The 25700-nt window shown below is 62.0% G+C and overlaps 1 protein-coding gene across 12 annotated transcripts in view; it reads left to right on the forward strand.

Moving 5' to 3' along the window:
* ANKMY1 (ankyrin repeat and MYND domain containing 1) overlaps window positions 1–25700 on the forward strand; it is a 46608-nt gene that overhangs the window by 20312 nt on the left and 596 nt on the right. For 5 of the 12 annotated variants that reach the window (XM_078450659.2, XM_078450667.2, XM_078450665.2 and 2 more), the window contains 9 exons: window positions 1105–1276; window positions 2410–2550; window positions 2945–3085; window positions 4627–4734; window positions 7203–7334; window positions 10836–10949; window positions 11331–11496; window positions 14892–14970; window positions 15710–15870. In XM_078450659.2, coding sequence (XP_078306785.2) covers window positions 1105–1276; window positions 2410–2550; window positions 2945–3085; window positions 4627–4734; window positions 7203–7334; window positions 10836–10949; window positions 11331–11496; window positions 14892–14970; window positions 15710–15870 — 1214 coding nt within the window. Of the gene's footprint in view, window positions 1–1104; window positions 1277–2409; window positions 2551–2944; window positions 3086–4626; window positions 4735–7202; window positions 7335–10835; window positions 10950–11330; window positions 11497–14891; window positions 14971–15709; window positions 15871–16964; window positions 17158–19031; window positions 19202–25700 lie in introns of those variants that run through there. The other 7 variants (XM_078450664.2, XM_078450662.2, XM_078450661.2 and 4 more) reach the window with 7 other exon arrangements.

Here is a 25700-nt window from a genome sequence, read left to right on the forward strand (position 1 = left end):
ATCCGTTTTCCATAAAACTACGCTATTTTCGTTAAGATGTGATGGGTTTGTTGCTCTTTAAATGTATCAGCAAATCTTTTTCAAAATTTTCATTTTGACCGCAATACAGTAGACACGGGTGGATGGAACCTGCGTAAACAAAGCTTTTTGGGTCCTCAAAGGATTTGAGGAGTAGAGAGGGGTCCCGCGAGCAGGAAGTTTGAGAACCGCTGCTTTAGATCGGCCCTGCCCATCCGCTGCCCTCTTGCCCGTGCCTCCTGGTTATGCGCTGGGGTGGGGTCGGCGGGACCGCCAGACCCTCTGCCTTCCTGCTGTCTTAGCTGTTCCTAAAGCCTGCTTGGCTCATCACCTTGACCTTCTTCCTGCCCAGTGGGGCTGTCGTGGATGTATGTATGTACGTGCACGTGTATGTGCCCAGTGTGTGTGTATACGTGTGTGTATGTGGATGCGTGTGGTAGCCATGTATGGGTGTGTGTGTGTGAGTGTGCTGTGTGCGTATATGTGCGTGTGTGTGTTCTCTGTGTGGCACGTGCCCGTGTGTATGTATACACACGTGTGTGTGGTGTGCACGCATGTGGTCGTGCGCGTCGTGTGTGATGTGCATGTGTGTACGTGTGCGTGCTGTGTGTGTGGTACCTGTGTCCCCGTGCAGTGTGCGTGTTGTGTGTGGGCGTGCGTGCCTGCGTGTCTGGGTACGGTGTTGTGCCCTACGTGTGCTGGCTGCTCTGTGTCATCCGCTTACAGCCACCCCGGGAGGGAGGGCTGGTCCCCACCTCACGCCCCGTGTGGCGGATGACCTGAGCAAGGCCGAGTGAGCACCGGACGCTGGGGTGGGACGGGGCTGCGTCTGGACCCCAGCCCGGCGGGGGCCGGCTCAGGTGTGGCGACGGCGGGAGCAGCCCTGGTCCAGGGCGGGGGCCGGTGGCCTCGGGGAGGCAGGGTCCTGGGCGGTTCCGGGAGAGGCCGTGAATGCTGGGGCTCAGGTGCCACACGTTCAGCGCCCTCCCGAGCCCCCTTTACCGGGGAGCGTCGGTCCCGACTGGGACCGGGGTGCTGTCCCGTGCCTGTCCCCAGCCTGTGACTGTGTCACCCTGGTCCTTTCAGACGCAGAACCAGGTGGCTGACCATCGAGCTGCTGCTGCACCGAGGCGCGGACCCCAACCTGTGCCGCGTGCCCATGCAGGCCCTTTTTTTTGCCGTGAAAGCTGGGGACGTGGCCGGGGTGAGGCTGCTGCTGGAGCACGGGGCCAGGACCAACATCCAGCTCCCGGCTGAGGTAGGACCCGCGGGCTGGGGGTGGGGACCAGGGGGCAGGGGCGGGCTGGCGGGGGGCCCGTGAGGTGAGCGGTCAGAGGGTGCGGCGCGGCCAAGGCTGGCGGGATCTTTTGGCTTCGGCCGCCGCCCGGTGTCCCTGTTCAGGGGCAGGTGGGTCTCGTGTGGCCAGCCCCTCGGCCGGACCGCGCACCCCTTCTTTTCTGAGCATCTGGGAACGTGAGTGCGGGACAGTGGCATGTCCGTGGGAGACCCAGGGAACCTCGTGATAATCTTTCAGGTTTACAGATTGGACTCTGCCTTGGGAACTAAGGTCGTAACCTTTCAGCATGGCTCCGAATCGGTTCACTTATTCTTGCCTTCGTTCATTCCCAGTCAGGCGCCTGTTACTTACACAGTCCTCCTTCGGGGGCATTGGGCTTTAGTAAACTGTTGGGGTAGATGGTAGGGGGAGGAGGAGGAGGGTGCCTGTGCCCGGAGAGCGCCTGTGCGCCGTGGACTGATGTCCTCCCGACTCTTCTCCAAGGGCGCCTCCTGTTTCCCCGACACCCTGCTTTGCGGGTTCTGGTTGCGGGACACGGACGGCCCTGTGCCTCCGCCCCCTCGTGCTGCGTGCTCCTGGCCGGGCTCTCTTCCCCAGTCGGCTGTGCTCCCTCCAGGCTGGCCCGGGGTGTGCGCCTCTGTGTGGCCGGCCCTGACCAAGCACGGCCCAGCAGCCCGCGGCTCTCCCAGGAGTGGCTGGAGGGTTGCTGTGGGCGGAGAAGGACAGGCCTGGGCGGGGACCGGAGTCAGGAGCCGCATGACCATCCACCGGTGGCATCCATCCCGAGGAGGCCCGGCAGGAAGGGCGGGGCTTTCTCGAGGGAAGGGCGGGACAGCCGGGCTGTGGTGAGGCTGGCCCACCGGGGCCCCTCTGCGTCTGCGGGGCTGGCAGATGGAATTGGAGGGTGCGTGTCCGTGGTCCCGTGCGGGCAGGCCTCGATGTCCTGAACATCACGATGAGGCCCGGATGGTGCCGTGGGGTCTCTGAGAGGTGTGGCGCGGGCGGCTGCGCTCCCGCCCTGGACGGGTCTCTCAGCCTGGGGGTTTTGCTCACCCGGGAGCCGGGCCTCACCCCTGCCCGTGTGGCCTCTGCAGCTGGGGGCCCTGACCCCCCTGCACATCGCAGCCGCCCTTCCCGGGGAGGAGGGCATCAGGATAACGGAGCTGCTCCTGCACACTGTCACCGACGTGGACGCCAGGGTGGCCGACGAGGATGATGTGTACAAGCCGAGCAAGGTGCCCTGTCCTGCCGCGGGAGGGGGGGCGGGGGTGCCGCGGGCCCCAGGAGGTGCCCCTGCACACGGTGGTACCTTTATTGCCCTTGCTCTGAACGGGGTCGGCCTACTGCTCCCTGTGCCCCAAAGCCGGCGGGGCCCGCCCCGGTGTGTGCGCCCCGCCGACCCTCTCCGGGGCGCGTGGGGGATGCACTGTCGCGTTCGAGAGGGTTTCGCGGGACGGTGCTGGGCCCCGCGGTCTGGGGAGGGATGCTCTTGCTGGCCTGTGGGAACCCGTCTGCGTGTGAGTCTGCACCCGCCGGCTCTCCGGCCCAGCCTGGCCGGGCGGGAGCTGAGTGTCTGGGCCCTGGGGGGCGAGGCTCGGGGCCAGCGCTGGTCCCCCCCTGTCTGCACAGCTAGACCTGTTGCCTTCAAGCCTCAAGCTCAACAATGAAGCGGGCCCGGCCGGCATCTACCACAGCAGGCCTACGTGTGTGCCGGATGAGGGGGGCAGGACGGCCCTGCACGTGGCCTGTGAGCGTGAGGACAGCTACAAGGTGAGCCGGGCCTTTCCGGGCCGGGCGGCGTGCGTGTGTGGTGTGTGTGCGCACGCGCATCTGAACGTGCGCACGCGCGAGTGCGTGGCCGTGGGCGTGTGCACGTGCGTTCCGTGTGCGAGCTCGTCCTCGTAGGCCGGTCTGCTTGTGTCTCCGTGTGCACGCGTGAGCAGGCTCTGCATGTGGCGCTTCGGGGACGCGGGCCCGTGTGTCTGTATGTGGTGGGGGCGGGGCGGGGCAGCGAGCCCACGGCCCCCGTCAGTCACCGTCTCTGACTCGGGACCCCAAGGCTGGGCCTGTCCTGCGGAGCCCCGGGCTTTGACCCTCCGGCGCGGGAGCCTCTCAGAGGAGGCCGAGAGGTGGGCCTGGGGGGGAGCCGGGAACCAAACCTCTCTCTGTGCTGTAGTGGCCACCGCAGCCCGGGCCGCTAGGCCTCGGAGCACGTAGTAAACTGAGCCTCCGTTTACGCAGCCACAAGGTGAAAATCGCAGCCGGCTTCTCGGGTCTGTGGCACGGGTGGGTTCCCCCCGCAAAGCGTGGTGATCAGTCATGCTGCCTGTTGCAAGGGAGTGAGGGCCTGCGTGAGGGTGGGCGGGGGGCGAGGGAGCGGAGGTGGGAAGCACCCAGACCCCCCCTGCTTCGTGGCGTCCCTGGTCCGTGCTCCTCGGGCTCCGGCCACTGTGCCGAGCAGAGCCTTCAGGGGTGCCCGCGCCCCACGCTAGGAGCAGAGACGGCTCGGCCCCGGGAGGGCAGGCCGACCCGGGCCCGGGCGGTGCGTGCCGGGCCTGGGCTGTGAGTACAGAGCTTCCCCCCCCCACACACCTGCATCTTTGCACTGATTACAGATTTGGAAGCGTTACGGGGAAACAAAGCCGGGAGATAGTAGAGGCATGGTCACCATTAGGTCCAGGGTCATTAGGTCATCGGAAGGTCAAGGGCAGATGGCAGCTTCGCGCCCCTGTTGAGAGATGGGGGCTGCCACCGTCCAGCCGTGCAGTGTTCCGGGGGGAGGAGGGGAGGGAGAGCCCCTCAGCAGATCTGGGCTGGCACCTCCTTGGCCTGGCCAGGGCGGGAGGGGGAAGGGGCGTGCGCTTGGAGGGAGGCCCGGCCGGTGCGCGGGGTCCACACACCTGCAGGGGGAGTCGGGCCCTCAAAGAGTGTTCTGGAATTGAAGCTGCAAAGGCCACTCCTCTCAAGCGCTGCCCTGCACCGTCCCTGAGCCCTGGAGCTGGGCCAGCCCTGCTGCCCCACGGTCGGTCCCCTTCCTCTGAAAACAAGCTTCAGGGCAATTTGCGCGCCGCGTGCCCTTCCCGTTTTGCATCAGAAACGATGTGTGTTTGGAAAGCCCCTTCCCAGTTCGAGGATCCACCCACCCGTCCGTTCATCTGTCCCAGGTCTGGAAGAGGCAAGGTGCTGGTGTGCAGGAGATAGCAACCAAGCGGCAGACTTGATTCCATGGCGTTTGAGTTCATGCTCGATGTCCGGTGCTCCTGGGAGTCCGGGCACCTCTGACCTGTCGTCCTGCCTTTCTCCTCACCCAGTGTGCCAGGGACATAGTCCGGCTCCTCCTCTCCCACAGAGCAAACCCCAACGTGCTGTGGAGCGGCCACTCCCCACTCTCCTTGTCCATCGCCAGTGGCAACGACCTGGTGAGCATGTTCCAAACCCGCTGGCGGTTCACCTGCAACGTTTGTGCCGCTCAGTGGCCCCCGCCCTGGTCAGTCTTTGGGATTTGCTGTTGTCGTGGTGGCTTGAAGACGGCACGGGGCAAGGGGCGTGGTGGATCCCCTCTCCCGTGGCTGGAGCTCCTCAGAGAAGGGTATAGGAAGGAAGGTGAGCAGTGGGGGTGGGGGTTCACCTGGTGGCCGCTCCCTCAGGCTGGGTGGACCCAGCGTCCCAGGCACTGACTCCTCAGTGCACCGGGAAGGGCACCTTGGCCAACACCCATCTCCTGCCGCTGCCGAGAATGCGTATGTTCGCCATGAATCCATCCGCCTGTCCGTCCGTCCATTCACCTACCCCCACCCATCTGCTACACATCTCTCCATCTACTCACCCTCACCCACTCATCCATCCACCAACCATCCATCATCCATCCATCCATCCATCCATCATCCATCCATCCATCCATCATCCATCATCCATCCATCTATCCATCCATCCATCCATCATCCATCCATCCATCCATCATCCATCATCCATCCATCCATCCATCATCCATCCATCATCCATCATCCATCATCCATCCATCCATCCATCATCCATCCATCCATCCATCCATCATCCATCCATCCATCCATCATCCATCATCCATCCATCATCCATCCATCCATCCATCATCCATCCATCCATCCATCATCCATCATCCATCATCCATCCATCCATCCATCCATCATCCATCCATCCATCCATCCATCATCCATCCATCCATCCATCCATCATCCATCCATCCATCCATCATCCATCATCCATCCATCCATCCATCATCCATCCATCCATCCATCATCCATCCATCCATCCATCCATCATCCATCCATCCATCCATCATCCATCCATCCATCCATCATCCATCATCCATCCATCCATCCATCCATCCATCATCCATCCATCCATCCATCCATCATCCATCCATCCATCCATCCATCATCCATCCATCTATCCATCATCCATCCATCCATCCATCATCCATCCATCCATCCATCATCCATCCATCCATCCATTCATCCATCATCCATCCATCCATCCATCATCCATCATCCATCCATCCATCATCCATCCATCCATCATCCATCCATCCATCCATCCATCCATCATCCATCCATCCATCCATCCATCCATCATCCATCCATCCATCCATCATCCATCCATCCATCCATCCATCCATCATCCATCCATCCATCCATCATCCATCATCCATCCATCCATCCATCCATCCATCATCCATCCATCCATCCATCATCCATCATCCATCCATCCATCCATCCATCATCCATCCATCCATCCATCATCCATCCATCCATCCATCATCCACCCATCCATCCATCATCCATCATCCATCCATCCATCCATCATCCATCCATCCATCCATCCATCCGTCATCCATCCATCCATCCATCATCCATCCATCCATCCATCCATCATCCATCTTGCCTCTCTCCCTCCCTTCCTTTCCTTCCTTCCCTTCCTTCCTTTGATCTATAATCCATCCATCCATTCATCCTTTCACTTCACTGTTATTTTTGAGCATCCACTGTGTGCCGGGCGGGCACCATTCTAGGCATTAGGTGTCAAATACGACAAGGTCTTTGCTCTCAAAGATCCTGTATTCTAGTCGCAGGAGACAGACCATAATCTGGTGTGTCACAGCATTTCAGTCAGTGATGAGTGCTACGAAGACAGTAACAGCTGGATAAGGGATAGAGAATGATGAAGGGTTTCCCTGGGGAGGTGACCTGTTGGCAGAGGCCTGGAGGAGACGAAGGCGTTGCTGATGAGGGCTGGTGCACCTGCTCTGTGCCTGGGTGGGTAGGTGGGGCACGGAAGCGTGGAGAGCTGCCTTCTGGGGCAAGGAAGCTCTTGAGAGAGCCCCACGGTGTGTGTCACGTCCAGCCAAGCTGCTCTCACTCCTGGCTTCCTGGTGGCACTCGGGCCAGTGGCTGGGGACCCGGCAGGGAGCGAGTGAGATGTGCCCCACTCTGCGTCTGGTCAGGTGAGCGCAGTGGCTCAGGTGCCCGGAGGTCAAAGGCACACGGGTTTCAGGGACGAGGGCTTCCGGGAGGTGCACCAGGCGCCACGCTGGCCCCCGGGCCGGAGAGCAGGACACGAGCCAGGAGCACTTTGGAGCAAGCGGACAGCGTGCAGAGAAAGTGCCAGGCCTGGGCTGCCCCGGCGTGTGTTGCGGCCCTCCCTGGGGGCCCCCGCGTGCCCTCTCCATGCCCCAGCGTTGCGCTCTGAGCCGGGCAGCAGTGAGAGGCACAGCAAGTGCCCAGGTGGGGCCCCCGTGAGGCCCAGGTGTGGCCGTCTTTGTGCTCAGAACTGTGGGAGCCTTACTCCGGGGATGATCTCCACATGTGAGGGAGGGGACCTGGCGGGGGCTCACGAGCCTGTCTGTGTCCAGATCGTGAAGGAGCTTCTGTCCCACGGAGCTGACCCCAACCTGCTGCTGACCAGAGGCTTGGGCAACGCCTTGTGTGTCGCCTGTGACCTCACCTATGAGCACCAGAGGAGCATGGACAGCAAGCTGGCCCTGGTGAGGAGTGAGGGGCGAGGCGTGATGGTGTAGGGGTGGCCGTGGAGGGCGGCAGGCCCTAGGGTGTAGGGTCTGGGGGGGCTGTGTCAGAACCCTCGGTCTAGCCTTCATTCCTCTGTGATGTTCAGATCCTTGAGAAACAATACAGAGTTCTTGCCTTTTGTGTTCTCTCGGCCTAAGAAATGTGAAGTGCAAACCCGCTCAGCAGGCCAGACAGAAGTCCTCTGGCTTAACTCAAGGAAGTCGCAGGCCATCACTCTGGCTGGGCTGCGGGATCGTAGACCTTCTATGCAGAGCGGGCACCGGCCGGGAGTCCTGGTCAGGGACCTGCCGGAAAGGCATCTGGGGGGCCGTGTCCCGGGCGGGGACCCGGGGTGCCGTGTCCTGTCCATGGACGTGGCTCGCTGGTGTCGGCCCTGTTCTTCTAGGTGGGCTCAGTGTGACCAGGAGGCACTCTGTGCTTTGTAGGTCCCGGAAGCCCCGCTGTTCCCTCCGAGTCCCTTCCTGCCTTGCCAGCTGGTTCTGCCGGGCACCGAGGCACGTCCCCTGCTGCCTCCCGCCTCCCCTCCCTGGGCCTTCCACGGCCCTTCCCGGAGAAGTCCCTCCCCACAGCCTCGTGGCGCGGCTCTCGGTGGGCTCCTCCCTGCCCTGGCTCCACCGAGGGTCGCAGCGTGGTTCCCTGCGAGCTGTGAGCGCCAGAGGGGGAAGCCGGAGGCGGAATGAGACCCTGACTTTCTGGAGGCCGTCGCACTTGACAGAGGCATAACTTTATGTAAAAAGAACCAAGACTCCTTTCCTTTCTTTTCGAACATTTTCGTTTAAATTCTAGTTAACGTACAGCGTGGGATTGGCTTCGGGAGGGGAATTTGGTGATTCATCCCTTGCATAAGACGCCCAGGGCTCATTCCAACAAGCGCCCTCCTCAACGCCCCTCCCCCATCTGGCGCCGCCCCCACCCCACGTTCTCTATCGTTTAGAGTCTCTGGTGGTTTCTCTCCCTCTCTCCCCCCTTCCCATACGCTCCGCCGTTCTGCTTAAATTCCACAGATCAGTGAAATCATATGTTTATTTTTCTGACTTATTTCGTTTAGCGTAACACCCTCCAGTTCCGTCGACGTTGTTGCAAAAGACAAGATTTCCTCCTTCTTGATGGCCGAGTAATATTCCGTTGCATACGACACCGCACCCTCTTTATCCGTTCATTTAGCCGAAGGACACTTGGGCTCTTTCCCTGGCTTGGCTCTCGTTGATAGGGCTGCTGTACACACTGGGGTGCATGTACCCCTTTGAATCAGTATTTTTGTATCCTTTGAGTAAATACCTAGTAGTGCAATTGCTGGATAGTTTCTTGAGGACCCTCCTCACCGTTCTCCAGAGCGGCTGCACCAGTTTGCCTTCCCACCAACGGTACAAGAGCTTCCCCTCTCTCCGCATCCTTACCAACACCCGTTGTTTCTTGGGTTGTTACTTTTAGCCACTCTGACCGGTGTTTGGATTTGTATTTCCCCGACGATGAGTGATGCGGGGCATCTTGTGTCGGCCCTCTGTCTTCTTTGGAAAAGTAAGACTCCTTTCCTTGAGATCCTATTTCCAGATCCCGTTTTGAGGACCCTATTTTGTCCTGAGATTGTCCTCTGAGCACCTGGAAATGCCTGCAGATGGGCTTCTGGGGCCTCTCCGTGCTGCGTCCCGGATTCGGGGCTGGGTATTTCCGCTTGGCCCCAACTGTGCTATCTGCTTCCGTGATTGTTTGGCAGGTGGAAGGACTCTCTTTCTTCACCCTTGAATTGTCTCCTCTTTGACCTTGGAGCCTTCCCCTGGTCCCCTCAGCCTCTGATGTCTGCCTTGCTCTCCGGTGCCTCAAGGGGACCCAACAGCCCTGTGGGTTCTTGCCCCTGGCCCCAAATCAGCCAACTCCGTCGGCTTTTCAATGACTTAATTACTTAAAATTTATTCACTTAATACTTTTTACGAAAACAAACATAAAAGGACAGCAGAGTGATGCCATATTGCCTCACCCAGAAGTACCAGTTATCAACACCTCCCCTGCCCACCTTCCGGCCTCCCTGGCACTTCCGTCTGCCAGCCAGCCAGCCCGCAGTGTGCCTGGCTCCAGGCGGGGCCGTCCAGCACGTCGCCATGCCAAGAAAGTCCGCGTTTATCCGGTGTTTGGTAGGGCCGTGCGGCACCTGGCCCTCCCCGGACCCCCGCCGTCCTGCCATCGGCGGGCCTGCCTTCCCCTCTGGGTCAGCCCACGTTGCGACTGCATCCTTCACCTCCTCCTGCCCTGACCCGAGCCTGCAGCCAGCTTTAGAAGCCACTGCATTTCCTCCTCCTCGACCCCTGAGCAAGTCCTTTAAGCCAGCTTCTCGCCCTTGCGACCGCAAGGCGTATCTGTGAGGTGTGAAAAGCCCAGGTGCAGCAGAGACGACGCAGAGAGGGCTGGCTTCCTCTCTGTGCTTCCCCAGTGAAAGGCACCCCCCCCCCCCCCGCCCGGTCCCAGCGTCCGCAGCTACATGCATGCGTCAGTGGGGGAACGTGGGGCTGTCAGGGATCTGGAACAAGAGAGTCCTTTGGTGCCTCTGGTTCTGGCTGCGAACGCGGTCAGCACGTTTGAGGACAGGCTTGGGGCCTCCCACCCGCTGGCACTGTGCTCTGCTGGCTGTTTGGGGACCGCTGCGCATCTCCGACCGGCGGCCCCGCTCGGCTAGGAAGTGGACCATAGGCGGTACGGGCGGTGTCGGCCGATGACGGCCCGGTTCGCATCGGGTCATACTGGGCTGCGCTGGGCCCGGTGGTTTGGCGGTTTTGTTAAGATGCCGCGCCGAAACTGTAACACCACGAGACCTCTTCACGGAACTCGCCCCCTCCCTCCTCGGCGTGAGCGGGGGCACCTCTGTTGGGTGCCATTCGCTATGAATGGAACGTGGTAAGTCTCCAGCCTGAGACCTTGCTGTGGTGGGCGCCAGAGGTCCCTCGCGCACGCCTACGAACCGACGCACTGCGTTCGCACGGGTGCGCCCACGCGCCCACAGTCACTGCGCGCCCGGGCCGCGTCGGCACGGGGTGGTGAGCGGGACCGGCCTGGCGTTCGCTCTCCCGTCGCTTCCAGTCTGGGGACCGGGACGGTAACAGACTCCAGTTACAGACCTGCGGCGGCTCCACGCGGGGTGTCCGGGGGGCTCCCCGAGGGGGGCCCAGCCTGTGCTCCGCGCTGACTTCCCAGCCGTGAGGTCGGCACGTCTCTCCGGTCCGTCTGCTGACTCTCCACACGCCCGGGAGGGTGGCCCCTGGATAATGTGAGCGACAGTCCTCCTTGCTGGTGGCACCTGCTCTCCTGCTTGGGGCCCTGTCCTCGGGGCCACCCTCCCGCCGCCCAGTGAGTGAGCCTCGGAAGCCTCAGGTGACCTGGGTCACAGCACCGGGCACCCTGGTTCCGAATCCTGCTTTCTGCTGGCTGGGGCGTCCGTGCACATGTGACACAGGCTCTGTTCTCCACAGATTGACCGGCTCATTGATTACGGGGCTGACATCCTGAACCCTGTGACGCTCACACAGGGGGACAAGGTGGCTGTGGGCACGGCTGTCGATTACGGGTACTTCAGATTCTACCAGGTACGGCTTTACACGCCTGTTGGCGATAGGGGTAGAGGACCTGGGGCCGTCGATGGCTCTCGGGCAGGGCTGGGCCACAGGCCCCTCACGCCTGACGGAAGCCCACCCCTGGCCTTGTGGAAGGGAAGACGTGGGCTCCCCCAGTGCATCCTGCTGGTGTGGCTGCTGGTGTGGCTGCCTGTGCGCCAACGTTCTGAGCGCTGTTCCGCTTTGCCCCCACCGTTAGGACGTGTGCTCTCCGCCAGCGTCCCCCCTGTGGTGGCTGGCTAGGGCGGGGGCTGGGGCCCTGCGGGGTGTCACCCCCCCCCCCACCATGGTGGCCGGCCAGGGCGGGGGCTGGGGCCCTGCGGTCCCTGGCGGTAACCTGGCGCTGGGCTGCAGGACCGGAAGATCGCCCACTCTCCTTTCTACGCGCTGATGCCGGTGGACCGGGAGGTCCTCCTGGCCCGGAAGCAGATCCTGGAATACATGGGCCTCCAGCTGCGCCGCGCTGTCTTCGCCAAGGAGAGCCAGTGGGACCCGAAGATGCTGTACCTGAGCAAAAGAGGTGGGTGTCGGCGGGCACGGCCGCGCGGGCGCGGGACCATCAGCTGAGAGCCGAGCCTGCTTCCCCGGAGCGGGGGAGCAGTGCGGGGCCGGCCCCTCAGCTCACTGGCCGGCCGGCCACGTCTCCTCTGCGTGACGGAGCGTCCCCAGAAAGGATAGAGTCACATACCCGAGATGGTGGCCTTCGTACCCGTGTCACCGAGGGGCTGGGGTCGTGACCCGCCAGGAGCAGCACAGGTCGCTGCTCTGGCTGCAGTTGGGCAGGAGATGCTCCCCTCCGGATGGCAGCTGCTGCTGGCCATATGCTGCCCTGGCCACCAGGCCTCTGTGCCGCAGCACGGCCTGTCCTCTGTGCCCCAGAAAGGCCTGTCCTCTGTGCCCCAGCACGGCCTGACCTCTGTGCCCCAGAAAGGCCTGTCCTCTGTGCCTCAGAAAGGCCTGACCTCTGTGCCCCAGCACGGCCTGACCTCTGTGCCCCAGAAGGGCCTGTCCTCTGTGCCTCAGAAAGGCCTGACCTCTGTGCCCCAGCACGGCCTGACCTCTGTGCCCCAGAAAGGCCTGTCCTCTGTGCCCCAGCACAGCCTGACCTCTGTGCCCCAGAAAGGCCTGACCTCTGTGCCCAGCACGGCCTGTCCTCTATGCCCCAGAAAGGCCTGACCTCTGTGCCCCAGCACGGCCTGACCTCTGTGCCCCAGAAAGGCCTAACCTCTGTGCCCCAGCACGGCCTGTCCTCTGTGCCCCAGCACGGCCTGACCTCTGTGCCCCAGCACGGCCTGACCTCTGTGCCCCAGAAAGGCCTGTCCTCTGTGGCCCAACACAGATTGACTTCTGTGTCCCAGTCACCCAACCTCTGTGCCCAGGCTGCCTGGCCCCTGCAGCCTGAGATTTAAAAAACAGTTTCATTTACGATATCAGTAAGAATAAAATACTTATTAATACACTTAACAAAAGCAGTGCAAAACTTATACTCTGAACACTACATTGCTGAAATTAAAGGAGGCCTCGATAAATGGAAAGACATCTCCGTATCAGAATCCCATTGTCTACTTTGTACAAACCAAGAAGCTAATTTAAAAACTCACATGGAATTACAAAGGTCCCAGAATAGCTATAGCAATCTCGAAAGAAAAGAACAAAGTTGAAGGACTCACGCTTCCTAAAGTCAAAATGACAAACTTACTGCAAAACAACAATACAAACAGTGTGGCGGCACAAAGGTACACACGGAACAATGGATGGAATACAGGTCCCGGAAGTAAGCCCACGTGTATGTCCGTTAATTTTCAGCAAGGGTGCCAAGGCTTTTTAGTGAGAGTAAGAACAGACTTTTTAATAAATAGTACTGGGACAGCTGGTTATCCAGACACAAGAGAATGAAGTTTGACCCTACCTCACACCATATACCAAATTTAATTCAATTTGCATCGAAGACCTAAATGTGACAGCTTGGACTGCAAGTCTCATCAAAGAAAACAGGGACGGGGCACTTGGGTGGCTCAGTCGGTGAAGCATCCGACTTCGGCTCAGGTCACGATCTCATGGTTCATGAGTTTGAACCCCGCGTCGGGCTCTGTGCTGACATCTCAGAGCCTGGAGCCTGCTTCGGATTCTGTGTCTCCTCACTCTCTGTCCTCCCCCACTTGTCTTCTGTCTCTCTCTCAAAGTAAATATTAAAACAATTTTTAAAAAATGGACAAAGAGTATGAATAGAAATTTCTCCAAAGAAAGATACACAAATGGGCATGAAGCACATGAAAAGATGCTCAACATCATTAGTCATTGGTGACGGACAAATCAAACTGCACTGAGAGAATCCCTTCGCACCCACCGGGAGGACGGTAATCAAAAAGCAACGCGTGTTGGCGAGGATGTGGAGGAAGCCCTCGTTCGGGGCTGGTGGGAACGTACCACGGTGTAGCCTCTTGGGAGAGCAGTCCAGCTTCCCTCGAATGTTAGCTGCGGAGTCGCCGTATGACCCAGCGATTCCACTCCTGGGTAGAAAGGCGAGAGAACGGAGAATATGAGTCCGCCCAAAACTTGTGCTCCACTGTCTACAGCAGCAGCATTTACACAAGTCAGAGGATGGAAAGAACCCCAATATCCGTCAACTGATGGATGGATGAGCAAATTGTGGCACATCCACATGATGGAATGTGACTCACCCGGAAAAAGGAGTGGAGTGCTGCTACGTGTATGCGCCTCAAAAACGTTATTTTAAGCGGAAGAATCTGGTCCCCAGAGACCACACACACACACACACACACACACACACACACACACACTGTATGAGCTCATTCACGTGAAACGTCCAAACTAGGCAGATGCGCAGAGACGGAGTAGATCGGCGGCCGCCTGGGACTGGACGGCCGGAGAATCACGGCGTGGTGGTTATCGGGCAGGGTTCCATTTTGGAGTGATGAGCACGTTGGACAGTTGGTCACGGCGATGGCTGCGCACCTGTGGATGCGCTAAGGGCCATCAGACCGTGCACTTGAACGCGTGAATTGGATGGAGTGTGGAGGGGATGTCACCGGAGCCGTTAAAGAGCCCCGGCGCTCTAACGAAGAGGTGCTCTCTTTTCTCTGCCCGTGTCCTTTGAAACGAGTGGCCGTGATGCTGCGGCACCACGAGATCCCGCGTCCGGCTCGGCTTTACCGTCCCCTCTCCTGGTGCCACGCAGTGTTCACCACAGTGGCTTTGACTCTGTGTGCACGGTCACGGAGCCGGCTCCCCGGGCCCACGCTCTAGCCCCTGTGGCGGCTGGGGTGCAGCCCTGGCTGCCGGTGGGCGTGGGAGGGACAGGGGAGGAAGGGGGGCCCCACCGTCTCTGTTCTCGTGGCCGGCAGGTGTCTGTGGGGTTCCTGCCTAATTAGAGGTCAGGCGGCCTTCCTGGGGAGGACTGATGTGCTGTGTAAGGAGAGGAAGGCGGAGAGGCGCAGCGGACCCCCGGTAGTAACTAGGGGGGCTCACTGGCCTCTGGCCCCCCAGCTCGGGTGCGTCCCGTTGCCAGCTGCCAGACGGCAGAGCCAGGAGCGTCCGCTCCAGAGAGTGTTGTGAGCTGGCCAAGGGCAAAGAAGCCTGGTGGCAGAGGGGCAGGGTGGCCAGGAGGCTGCAGGTGCGAGGCCAAGGATGCAGGAGCAGAGGGGGGCCGAGGGGTGAAGCCCCCCTCCCCAGAGGTCGTGGACTCCTCCATGGCCCCAGGCTCCGCCCTGTCTCTCAGACTTGCCTTGGGCTGTAAAAGGCCTGGGGTCCCCCACCCAGTTCCCTGCAGTGCTGGGCGTGGTCTCCCGGCAGGAGGGTGGTTGAGGTGGGCAGCTCAGAGCTCCTTACACCCGAGGGCACCACGGCGCGACCAGGCGGGCCCGCGGGGACTGACACGGTTCTCTGTCCGTGCAGCGGAGCTGATCCCCTACCGCAGGCTGAAGCAGAAAAGCACCAGCCTGTCCAAGGAGCTCCACTTGGAGGAGCAGGAGCCGTAAGTGGCTGAGGGTGGCGGTGGGCCGGACGGTGTGGCCAGCCTGACCCCCTGCCCAGGACAGCGTTGCTCCCTCTGAGCCCTGAGCAACACGGGCCGTGGCTGGGGTCAACGGGTGCCGTCCTGGAGCGGCCCGGTGGGGTCTGAGCCTGGGCTCCGCTTCTCAGAGACGTCTCTGCTGGTGCTGCCCTGCGCCCCTGCGTCCCTCCCAGCCCCTCCCCCACCCGCTCCTCCTCGAGGTCATGCTCTGCAACCACCCGGCCTTTCCAGAACAATCTCTTTATAGACGTACCCCCGTGGGCGTCCTGGAAGGTGCCCGCCCAGTGAAGCCTGCTGGGTGAGGTGGGGGTGAGGAGCGGGGACAGGCCGGGGGTGCGTCCACCCCGGGGCTCGCCTTGCTCCCGAGGCAGACGGCGTGGGGGTGCCAGGCTCACTCACAGTCGCACGGGGTGCCCGCTGGAGTCTGCTCCCCTCGTGCTGCGGTGCGTCAGGGTCTCTGACGCCTCGGCATCGTCTCCTCCGGGCCCTGGTGGCGGGCTTTCAGGCGGCAGAGTGTGCTTCCCGCTCTAACCGGCCCCATCCCTGGACGGGGACTTTGGGTCTTCTGTCCGCGTGTGAGTGGCCATCCTGTGAGGGGGACGGCGGCTCTGGCGGGGACGGCTGGGAAGGGCCCGGAGCTCGGGGTCGGGCGGGCACGGACGGCGGGCCCTGCCCCACTGCCCGTGTGGCTCCTTTGCAGGATCCCCTTCTTCAAGTTCTGCTACCAGTGCGGCCGCTCCGTTGGGGTGCGCCTCGTGCCCTGCACCCGCTGCTACGGGATCCTGACCTGTAGCAAGTACTGTAAGACCAGGGCCTGGGGTGACTTCCACAAGAGGGACTGTGGCAGCCTGTTGGCCATCGGTGAGTCCAGCCGCCGGGCAGGCTGCGTGGGGCCTGCTGTGTGTGAGGACACGGGCACCGGCCCGTGGGGTGGCTGAGCGCGGGGGTCGGTTATTCCCTGAAGTCTCTCAGATTCAAGCCACTTGCCACAATTCCCAGACGGGCCTGTTGCGTAGACACTGAGCCTACCTGGTCCTTCTCCGGGCGTCATGTGACCGTGGCTCCCTGGAGGCGGGCGTGGCCTGGGCGCCACAGAACTGGCACGTGATCCGCGGGCCCCATGGGACGTGTGAGGGGCGTTGCTGAACACGTGGGGCTCTGCTGGGCACGTGGGGGCTCCGCTGGACGCGTGAGGGCTCTTGTGGACGGCGGGGGATCCTTCTGGACACACGGGGGGCTCTGCCGGCCACACGGGGGCTCCACCGGACACGTGGGGGCCCCGGTGGGCACTGGTTTCCCTGGATCACAGGGCACTTGGCCTTGGCGCTGCTTCTGGAAGCTTCCTGCTAGCCCATCCTCCCCGCCTCCCCTCCTTTGGGATGACCTGAGGAGGAGGTACGGGCTCGTGGGTGGCGACGCCACACCAGGGCTCCACGGCCCCCCGAGGGTGCCAGTGCTGAGCACGGCTGTGTGCAGAGTTGTCCCCTGGCACTTGACCAGGCGGAGGGAGGGGCAGGTGTTGGCTGCCCTTTCTCGGAGCCTGTCTTTGGTGTGGTCGGACAGAGAGGCCGGGCTGATCCCCGCCCTTGGGTCCGTGGCTCTCTGAGATCTGACTCTCCGCCCTCCACGTTCACCCTCGGTAGAGTGGGGATTTTACTGGCGGGCTCCCGTGGGGTGCGCCCGGATTGGGCAAGGCGCGCAGACCCCGGGCTGGGAAGCCCCCCTCTGAAGAGCTATCACGGCTCACGCTCAGTCCTTGCCACGTGTGCCACACGAGTGCGAGCGTGAGGCCAGGCGTGGCACGGTGGGGTGGGGGGGCTCTCGTCACCCCGTGTGCGGCGGGGAGCGCCGTGTCCCGGGTGGTATGGCAAGCTGGCAGGCCCACCGGGGGTGGCCCTTCTGCGCTCCTGCCTCCCGGGGGCAGCCCGGGCCCTCACCTCCGTGCTCCCTGCCAGTTCCCGGTCCAGAGGCCCACCTGGAGGAACCGCACCTGCTGGAAGAATCTCAGTAATGGCGTGATGCCCGAGGCCCGGGAGGGCCCTGCGCGGCGGCCGGCGGGGGGCAGGCGGTCTGCACCCATGGGGCTGTGCGTGGCAATGTATCCCTCCTGGCCTCGCAATAAAGTGGCCCCACTGGGGATGTTTTTAACCCCTTCTGCCTTGCTCCGCCCCTACCCTAGGGTCTCCCTGGCCGTTCCTGCCCGGCGTCTGTCAGGAGACGGGCACGCTGGGTGGATGAGGGTCACGGCTGGAGCGCAGTCCAGAGATGACCGTGGGGAGGTCACTCCTGCGCCCGGGGGGATGTTTGCGGCCCCTTTCCAGGGGCTCCCAGCCCTGGGTCTCCATCGGTTCGGTTCCTGCTCAGAGACTCCAGGCTCCCTGCTCCCTACTGGTGTCTGGGGCGTTCATTTCTTCCAAGGGCATTTGCTGAGTGCCTGTGTGGGTCAGGCACGCTCTAGAGGGGACGGTGCACGTGGAATTCACCTGTGACTGAGATGGAGGTGACCGTAGGGGTGCCTGTGGGTCGTCGGCGTGGTTGCAGCGATGCTGGGCCATGGGTGGTGGGTCTGCTTTCCTGGAGGGGTGGGAGGAAAGGGGCAGTGAGGTCTGAGGACTGGGGTGTGACCGCTCAGAGCACTAGGTGGTGGGCGTGTGCAGGGGGCGGGGAGCGGGGCGGGCAGGTGGGAGGAATGGTTGGGAAAGGGGGGGGACTGAGCCCGTGTGGGGACCCCAACAAGGCCGGCTTTTGGCTGGTCAAGGCAGCCCTGCCTGTGGCTGTTTTGCCTGATTTCCTCGGTCTCTTGGCTCCTTGGTGGCAAGCTGGCCGGGGGGCTCCCAGGTGATGCTCCCGTAAGGGGGTGAGGAAGGCGCCTGGGCAGGAGGAGAAAGGGCCGTGAGTGGAGCTGTGCAGTTTTGTATCAGCCCCGGAGAGGCACGCGACCCCCCCCAACCACGTATCTGAAAGTGGGGGCTCGGTCGATAGGTTCTAAACGTAGCCACAGACATCGTTCTATGCTATTAAAAGTTTTTCTGCAACATAATTTTCCCCAAATGAAGATGATTTTTATTCTGATGACGCACGTGTTTATACACCTATTGTTTAAAAAAGAACACAACGGGGGCGCTTGGGGGGCTCAGTCGGTTAAGCGTCCGACTTCAGCTCAGGTCTTGATCTCACGGCTCCTGAGTTCGAGCCCCGCGTGGGGCTGTGTGCTGACGGCTTGAGCCCGGAGCCGGCTTCGGATTCGGTCTCCCTCTCTCTCTGCCCCTGAGGGAGCAAATACAAAACACATGTGAAACCACAGTAAACTAACCCGTTGGAAATCGTCCTAGTCTTACTACTCAAGGACACCCTGAACATAGCAGGTTCTAATCTGTCATTGTGCGTGTGCGCACACGGGTTTTTTCATGTGTCCTTCCATTTGTTTTTAATTAAACGACCCATTTTGTGACCTCGACCTGCCTTTCTGATGCGCCGTGCGCGTCGCACCATTTCCGCGAGGGAGCGGAGGCAGGTGTGGCGCCCAGTGGCTTCAGGGCTCACCGGTGGCACAATGCTGTGCGCACACACCCCCCCGCCTCTGGTGTTTTCGGGTTTTCGGAGCGCTCTCGTCTTCCGCCTCCTCCTCTTAGCCTGCTTGTGAGGCTGGTGAGCGAGTCTGCGCCCGGTCGCCCGGTGCCTCGCAAGCGTCGGCAGTAAGTTCGATGTCCCACCTCCCAGGGAGCGCGTGTACACGGGGAAGTCCTCTGCACGCGTGATCCTGTGTTTGGGCTTTTCCTCGTGTTACTGGAGATGCTCGCCCTTCCCGCCTCGGGAGGGCTCCCCCCGGCCTCTTGTGCGGACGACCTTCTTCTCCCAGTTCGAGTTTAGCTGCACGGGGTTTCTCACTCTGTCATCAAATCTGGTCCTTCTGGGTCGGGTTTGGTGGCAGGTCTAGGAAGCCGTCCCCACATGGAGAGGTTACAGGGCCCAGATTCGACAAGCGATCTTCACGCGTTATTGTTTCACCTGTAATTGTCCAGTCAGCCTAGAGCGAATTGTCGTGTAAGATCTGCGAGCCGCCCGGCAAGAACTGTCCCGGAGGCCGAGTGATGACGGGACCCCGGGAACCCTTCGCTTGCCAGCCACGTGTGCCCAGGGTGCCCGAGTCCCCGACTCTCCAGGCTGAGGCCCCTGCGGCATTTCTGTTTACCTGTGACGGGTGCCGGCCGTTACTGCACGCGGACGGGGTCTGCCGGGTCAGAAGGCGCCTTGTTGTCCTCGTGTAACTGTTCTGACGGTCCAGTGTGACTGGGAGGGCGCGGCGTCTGCGCTGGGGGGGCCTCCAGGCGGGGATGTGCCCTCCGGGCCCAGCTTCATAGTTTCCCGTGCAGAGGCGTCACCCCGGCTGCTCTCGGACCTTTCTCTCCCCCACCCAGTCCTGTGGCAAGTCTGCTCAGCTCCGCCTTCAAAGTTGGCCCCAATCAGGCCACTTCCGGAACCTCCTGCCGCCACTGACCCTTCCCTCCCCTCTGTCCCTGCAGCCACCGAGGCTCCGCGCAGCCACAGGGCCCCCGCGTTGCTCCCGCATCCACTTGGCGTCTGTCAGAGTCCTTTGCTTGCCTTGCTCCCTGCGCCCGTCGCTCACAGTCCCCCTTACGGCTGCTTTGGCCCGCCCCTGCCAGTGCCCTGCCCTCTTTCAAACATCCCTGTGGCTCCTCCTTTCCCGTTCTCAGACAGCTGCCCAGTGGAGTCCTCTCTGCTTCTGGGTTGACTTGTGCCTTGAGCACTTCCTCTCTGATGGCCGTGCTCTGGGCACCTCAATATCGTAGGGGACAAGATAACCGGATCCCTGGCCCCCAGGAGTCTATTCTAGAAGAGAGAGCTCTCGTGTGGGAGATACGCCGTGTCTGCCAGACCCCAGGACAGGAACCCCGGGAGAACCTCAGCCGCTGTGAGGCCACCAGCTGGTGGGGACCCCGGCCGCACTGATGGCGGGCCCAGCCGGCCGCTGCACAGGCCCACCTCCCTTGGCGCCGGGGCTTTCCCGCTTCCCGTCCTGTCGGGAACAGCCTCTGGGCTGGTGGCAGGGTCTGCGGGTGCCGACGGACGATCCAGCGGGGGATCCCGTTCCTTTTTCGTGTCTGTGGCTCACTCTTTATCCCCTCCGGGGCTCACATTAGCTGGCAGCGTGGCGGCCTTGTGTCGACAGGGAAGAGAGAGCTTTGCCACCACCAATTTCTTAAAAGGATGGAGATGCATCTTACGGAAAGGTACACCGAAGTTAGTCCCTCCAGCTTGAGTCTTTGCCTCCGGACGTCACTTAACCCATTCATCTGTCTGTCCAGTCCCCGTGGTGCCTGTGTGTGTTTTCACGTATGTGTGAGGCGCCCCCGCCTCGCCCAGTCTCCCCACCGCCGGCGACGCTCAGGCCTGCCTCTGTCACCCAGACATCCTGCTCATCAGGAATCCGGTGCCTTCCGTCTTCAGAAAATGCTGAAGCAGCCGCCTCTCACCTCGCCCTTCTTTGCTGGGCACCGAGGCATGGGTGGGGCTCTGTACCAGTTCCGTGCGGGGGCTGTGGAGACGCTGGCCCCGGCGGACATGCAGTGCGTCCTCTGACCCCTCCCAGAGCAGGTGCATCCCAGCCAGCAGCCGCCCGTCACGTCCTGAGTGCCGTGGGCCGCCGGGCTGGTCTTCTGACTCTCAGGGACAGCTCGGACCTTCGCTGTCCCTGTGGTCGGCTTTCCCCGCTATCGGCCGAGCTGTTTCTGCTCCACATCAGGTAGAAGCTGGACACTGCCAGGGTGTGGAGCGAGGAGGGGGCCCCCCTGGTCGCCTGTCCTGGGGGGTCCTGCAGAGTTCAGCTCCCTCCTCGGAAAGTTCTGTGATGTCGCTGAGCCGCTCTACCTGCTTCCCTCTGAGCACGAGGTGCCCCGGACGCCCGGCTGCCGTGGGTGGACCCGCCTCCCCTCTCCTCTGGCTGCAGTGTGCACGCCCTTTGGCTCTCTGCGAACGTGGGAGTTCTGGTCACTCAGGCCCTGCTGCAGCGTGCACGTCCCAGGAGGACGAGGAGGCCTGTACCCAGGGCAGGCCCCACGCCGAGCCACCACCCGTCTCCCTGCTGGCCTGCGCCCGAGGACCTTTGAGGCCCCTGCTTTGTGGGCTCCTCTGTCATTGGGGGTCTGGCGCCCCTGGGACTGTCAGTCACATGCTCAAGGCGGAGAAGAGGTGCGCGTGCCCAAGTCACACAGGGGAGGAACACTCAGGTCTTCTGTGCCTCAGGGCGCTGCTGGGCGTGGGAGGAACGTGGTGGGGGTGTGCGGTCAGCGGGGACAGCGTGCGGGGCCTGGTGACTCGTGAGGACCTAGACACCGTGGAGGAGAAGGCCTTGGAAGGCCCGGCTGGAGTCCGTCTGGGGGCTCCGCTGAGCGTCAGGGCCGTGAGGGCAGGAGTGGAGGCCAGCCGGGCGGTGGGCGTGGGAGGGACGGGTGCTCAGGGGAAGGGCCTGGTGGGACAGGGGCAGAGCTCGGCACAGAAATGCCCGGCACGTGGGGGGCACCCGCGGGAACCGGGCCACAGAGAGCGCCCACGGTGGCTCACGGGAGATGTGGCAGAGCCCTGGGGGTGGACGTGGCCCGTGATGGACGATCACCGGGACACGAGCTTGCGCTGGGGGTGGGAGTGGTCTCAGGGCTCTGCCGTGGGAAGAGGGCTTGCCCCCGGGACTGGGGAGGGGGAGCCCGGAGTGTGGGACTCTCTCCTGCCCTGCTGGACTGCGGAGGGTGCGTGTCTCTGTGCGTGGATGTGTGTAGACGGCTGCTTGCTGAGCAGGCAGAGCTCTGGACTTGACAGGCAGCTGACTCAGGCAGCTCTGGAGGGGCCAGTTTGCTGAGAGCGGTCTGGGGCTAGCCCACCTGCCCCGCCCTCCCGTGCTCCAGCTTGTGTGTGCTCACCCGTCCCCGCCCCTTGCTCCCGTCTTCCTGCCCCTCCAGGCTCTACTCAGCCACCCCCCTGGGCCCTTGGGGTCCTCTCTCAGGCTGGGAAACAGGTGGCCTGCCCCAGCCCCGGGGGGCCGCACTGGGAGTCGAGGTGGGGCAGGCGGGGGCAGGACAGCAGAGGTGCGGGTTGTCACGGGGTGACCGGATGGCGGCCTCAGGGCGAGCTTGGGGGCGCCTGTGGCTCTAGACGGAGTCGGGCTGTGGCAGAGCCCAGATCAGGTTTAAGAGACGGTCAGGAGGACAGTGGGTGAGGGAGGGAGGCTCAGGCTGGGGAGCTGGCCAGCAGGACGGGGGGCGAACGGTGGCTGCAGCAGGTGCGCTCTGGGGGAGGTAGGGTCCAGGAGGGGACCCTGCACCAGGGGACGGGTGCAGAGGGGTGCTGGGCCTCACTCATCAAGGGAGCCGATGGAGCCGGCAAAGCTGATGGTCTTCAGGGTGCGGGGAGGGGCAGAGGTGCAGTGGGAGGGCCAGTGCTGGGGAGGTGGAGGGACCAGCCCGGTCGCCACCGCCCCCTCCCCAGGCCTTCCATACCTGGGCTCTTGGGAGAGCGGGCAGAGCCCCGAGGGGCGGCCGGGTAAGATCAAGGGAGCCTTGGGAGGAGACCCCCAGGAAGCCGGGAACGGGGGTGGTTCGGGGAGCCTGAGAGGGGAGCGGCCAGAGATGAGCTCGGGACGGAGAGGGACGGTCGGTCCGGAATGTTGGCGATGGACACAGAAGGCCTGGAACCCGTGTTTGTCAGGGTTCCGCCCGGAACCCAGCGTTCTGTGACTGCTGCAGAGATGGTGTTGGGGTGGCCAGGTGCATCCTGGGAAGGACACCGAAAACCCAGGGCCGGGAGCCTGGGGTCCTTCCCAGCCACAGAGCGGAGGCACCGCTCCCCCCATCCCTTGGAGCCTGGCGAGCCAGCACCTGCCCCTGTCCCCTTCCTCTGGCCGTGTCCGCAGACTGACCACACGCCAGGGTGGCCAGCTTCGTTTTGTTTGTGGTTTGGGCCCTTTTATTTTAAAGAGCCGCCCCTCCTTCCCAAAGTTTCAAGGCTCTGCAAAACCTGGCTCTGACCTGGCTCAACACTGCACATCTTAAAAAATCAACAAAATAGGGGCGCCTGGGTGGCGCAGTCGGTTAAGCGTCCGACTTCAGCCAGGTCACGATCTCGCGGTCCGTGAGTTCGAGCCCCGCGTCAGGCTCTGGGCTGATGGCTTGGAGCCTGGAGCCTGTTTCCGATTCTGTGTCTCCCTCTCTCTCTGCCCCTCCCCCGTTCATGCTCTGTCTCTCTCTGTCCCAAAAATAAATAAAAAAACATTGAAAAAAAAAAAAAATCAACAAAATAATGAGAGGAGCCCCTGACGCACCACCCCCCGCCCAGACGTCCACACGGAGCTCTGCTCATCTGATGTCTGGTTTTTCCAGAAGGGAACCGAGGTGCAGTGAAGCCTTCTGTCTTCTCCCTCGTGAGGTTCTCTTCATTCCTGCGTCCCTAACAGACTCATGGGATTGCTTTCCACTGTGAGACTTTTCACATGTATTCAATTTTTATTTATCCTATGTATTATTTATTAGCCATTTGGAGTCCCCTGTCTGTGATTTAGCTCTGTGTGTGTGTGTGTGTGCTCTTTGCCCACAGTTTTCTACGCGATTGCCTTTTCCCTTGATGGTAGAAGCTTCTTACATATTCCACGGCCTGCATTTCCGCGTCTGGTCTTTCTGGTGCAGGACCGAATGCTGACGCGGCCGCGGCCGGCCACCTCATCTTTGCGTGTCTGGGAAAGGTCGCTTCACCCTCAGCTCGCGCTGTCCTGTTGTCTTGCCCGTGTTCCAAAGCGTCGCTTTCCACATTTTTGTCCGTATTCCTTCCCGATAGATTTGTTGTTGCCTGTGTGACGTAGGGGCCCTGTTTTCTCTTTCCCCTTGTGACTGGTCCGTGGCCCAGCACCATTTATTTTGTGCCCTCTTCTCCCCCAGCCCCTGGCAGCTGCTTCTTGTGCTCCCTCCCTACAGACTCGCCTTTTCCAGAATTTCATCCTGAGGGACTCAAACCGCAAGGTCTTCCGTAGCCTGGGGGCCGCATTCAGGCTGACAGCCAGGGGACCGGTGCAGTGGGGCTTTATCTCTATGGGGGGGCTCAGCCCACCCCCCCACCCACCCACCTGGAGGCCTGGAATTACTGCCAACCCACCTCCTGGGGGGTCCCCGCCTCTTCTGGGGGGAGTCCCTGCCTCCTGGGGGTGCCCGCCTCCTGTGGGGAGGTCTCTACCTCCTGTAGGGGGTTCCTAGCCTCCTGTAGAGTCTTGCCTTCTGTGGGGGGGGGGTCCTCACCTCCTGTGGGCGTCCCTACCTCTTGTGGGTGGTTCCCTGCTTTCAGGGGTCCTGTGGGGGGTCCCTAGCCTCCTGTGGGGTCCTGCCTGCTGTGGGGGGTCCCCACCTCAGCTTCTGTTGGTGCTTTCCCCAGTCTTTTGTTTTCTTCTAAACAATGGACGCGTTCTAACCTGACGATTTCCATCTCTTTCTCTGGGATACCACACAACACCGACTTTGTAGACCGCTTGTCCTCTTACCCGTGTTCTCAGGCTATGGCTCTGGGCACTGGGTGTTCTTGGCATGTTGTAGTTTTTCATTTGAGTTCCCATCACGGGGGATTTGTCACTCCCTCTCCCGTGATCAGAGGGAGCCCTGTGCTCTGGGGAGCCCTGTTTCTGGGCGGAGCCCTGGCAACACAGCTCTCTCGGCCCGTCTGGCCAGCAGAGAGCTGCTGTTCCTGTGTCCAGGCTGCCCGGGGTCGGCTCCAGCACCCCCCCCCCCCGCCATCCCCCAGGGGCATTTCTGTGTCTGCCCCACCCCACACTCCGTGTGGCCTATAGGGACCCTCACTCAGGTGACCTCAGACCGCTCCTGACTCTGTAAATGTCCTTGACTCGTCCAGCATCCTGAGGTGTCTGTGGAGTGGGGAGTGGGGGTGGGGGTGGGTCATTGCGGTCGAGCCACCGTGCGGCCGTGACATCTCAATGCCAGACATTTCCCAGTATTTCCTCCCGCTTGTCACTCTTGCTTGGGACAGTGGCTGACGTGGCTGTGTATTTTGAGGTTCCCGAGAGGGTCCTGGCTGGCTGGTTTCTCTGCTTTCCCAGGTGGGGCCCCGCAGTGCACGTAAGCTAGAGACGGTTTCCCAGCCTCAGGGCCGCGTGAGGGGTGGAGGGATGTGCTTAGAGCCACCACTGCCGCCCTTCACAGGCCGCGGCACCTGCCCCGGCCTCGGCCCGCACTCTCGACGGCTCTGACTTGTGACTTGCCACCTGTCTTGTTTCCAGAAGGAACCTAGCCCCTGGTTCCAGTCTTTCCACGTTCACTAGGGTATGGGGTGAGAGAATCTGTTCTCTATCCTGAACGAGGGCTAGCACTTTGATTATAAATGTGACTTCTGTCTCCAGGTGAAGGCAGGCTGGTGTCACCTGGACGGGAGCAGAGCGTGTGCCCCGTGTGTCCCCTGCAGAGCCCCACTCTGGCCTGCCCGGGCCGCCACGAGGGGCTACGCGGCAGCTGGCCGCTCTCTGCCAGCGGTGGGGGTGGGGGTTGGTCCGGATGTCGGTGGCTTCCTGGATTCCCCAGAGGAATGAATTGGGACCAAGAGCCAGGGAGGGGCCTCTCCTCGACCATCACCTGGCGGGCTGTGGGCGGGGTGGACCCTCCCCACCTGCCCTCCCGCCGTCAGCCGTC

Source organism: Panthera onca, chromosome C1, assembly GCF_046562875.1.
Source record: "Panthera onca isolate mPanOnc1 chromosome C1, mPanOnc1 haplotype 2, whole genome shotgun sequence".
Taxonomy (NCBI): Eukaryota; Metazoa; Chordata; class Mammalia; order Carnivora; family Felidae; genus Panthera; species Panthera onca.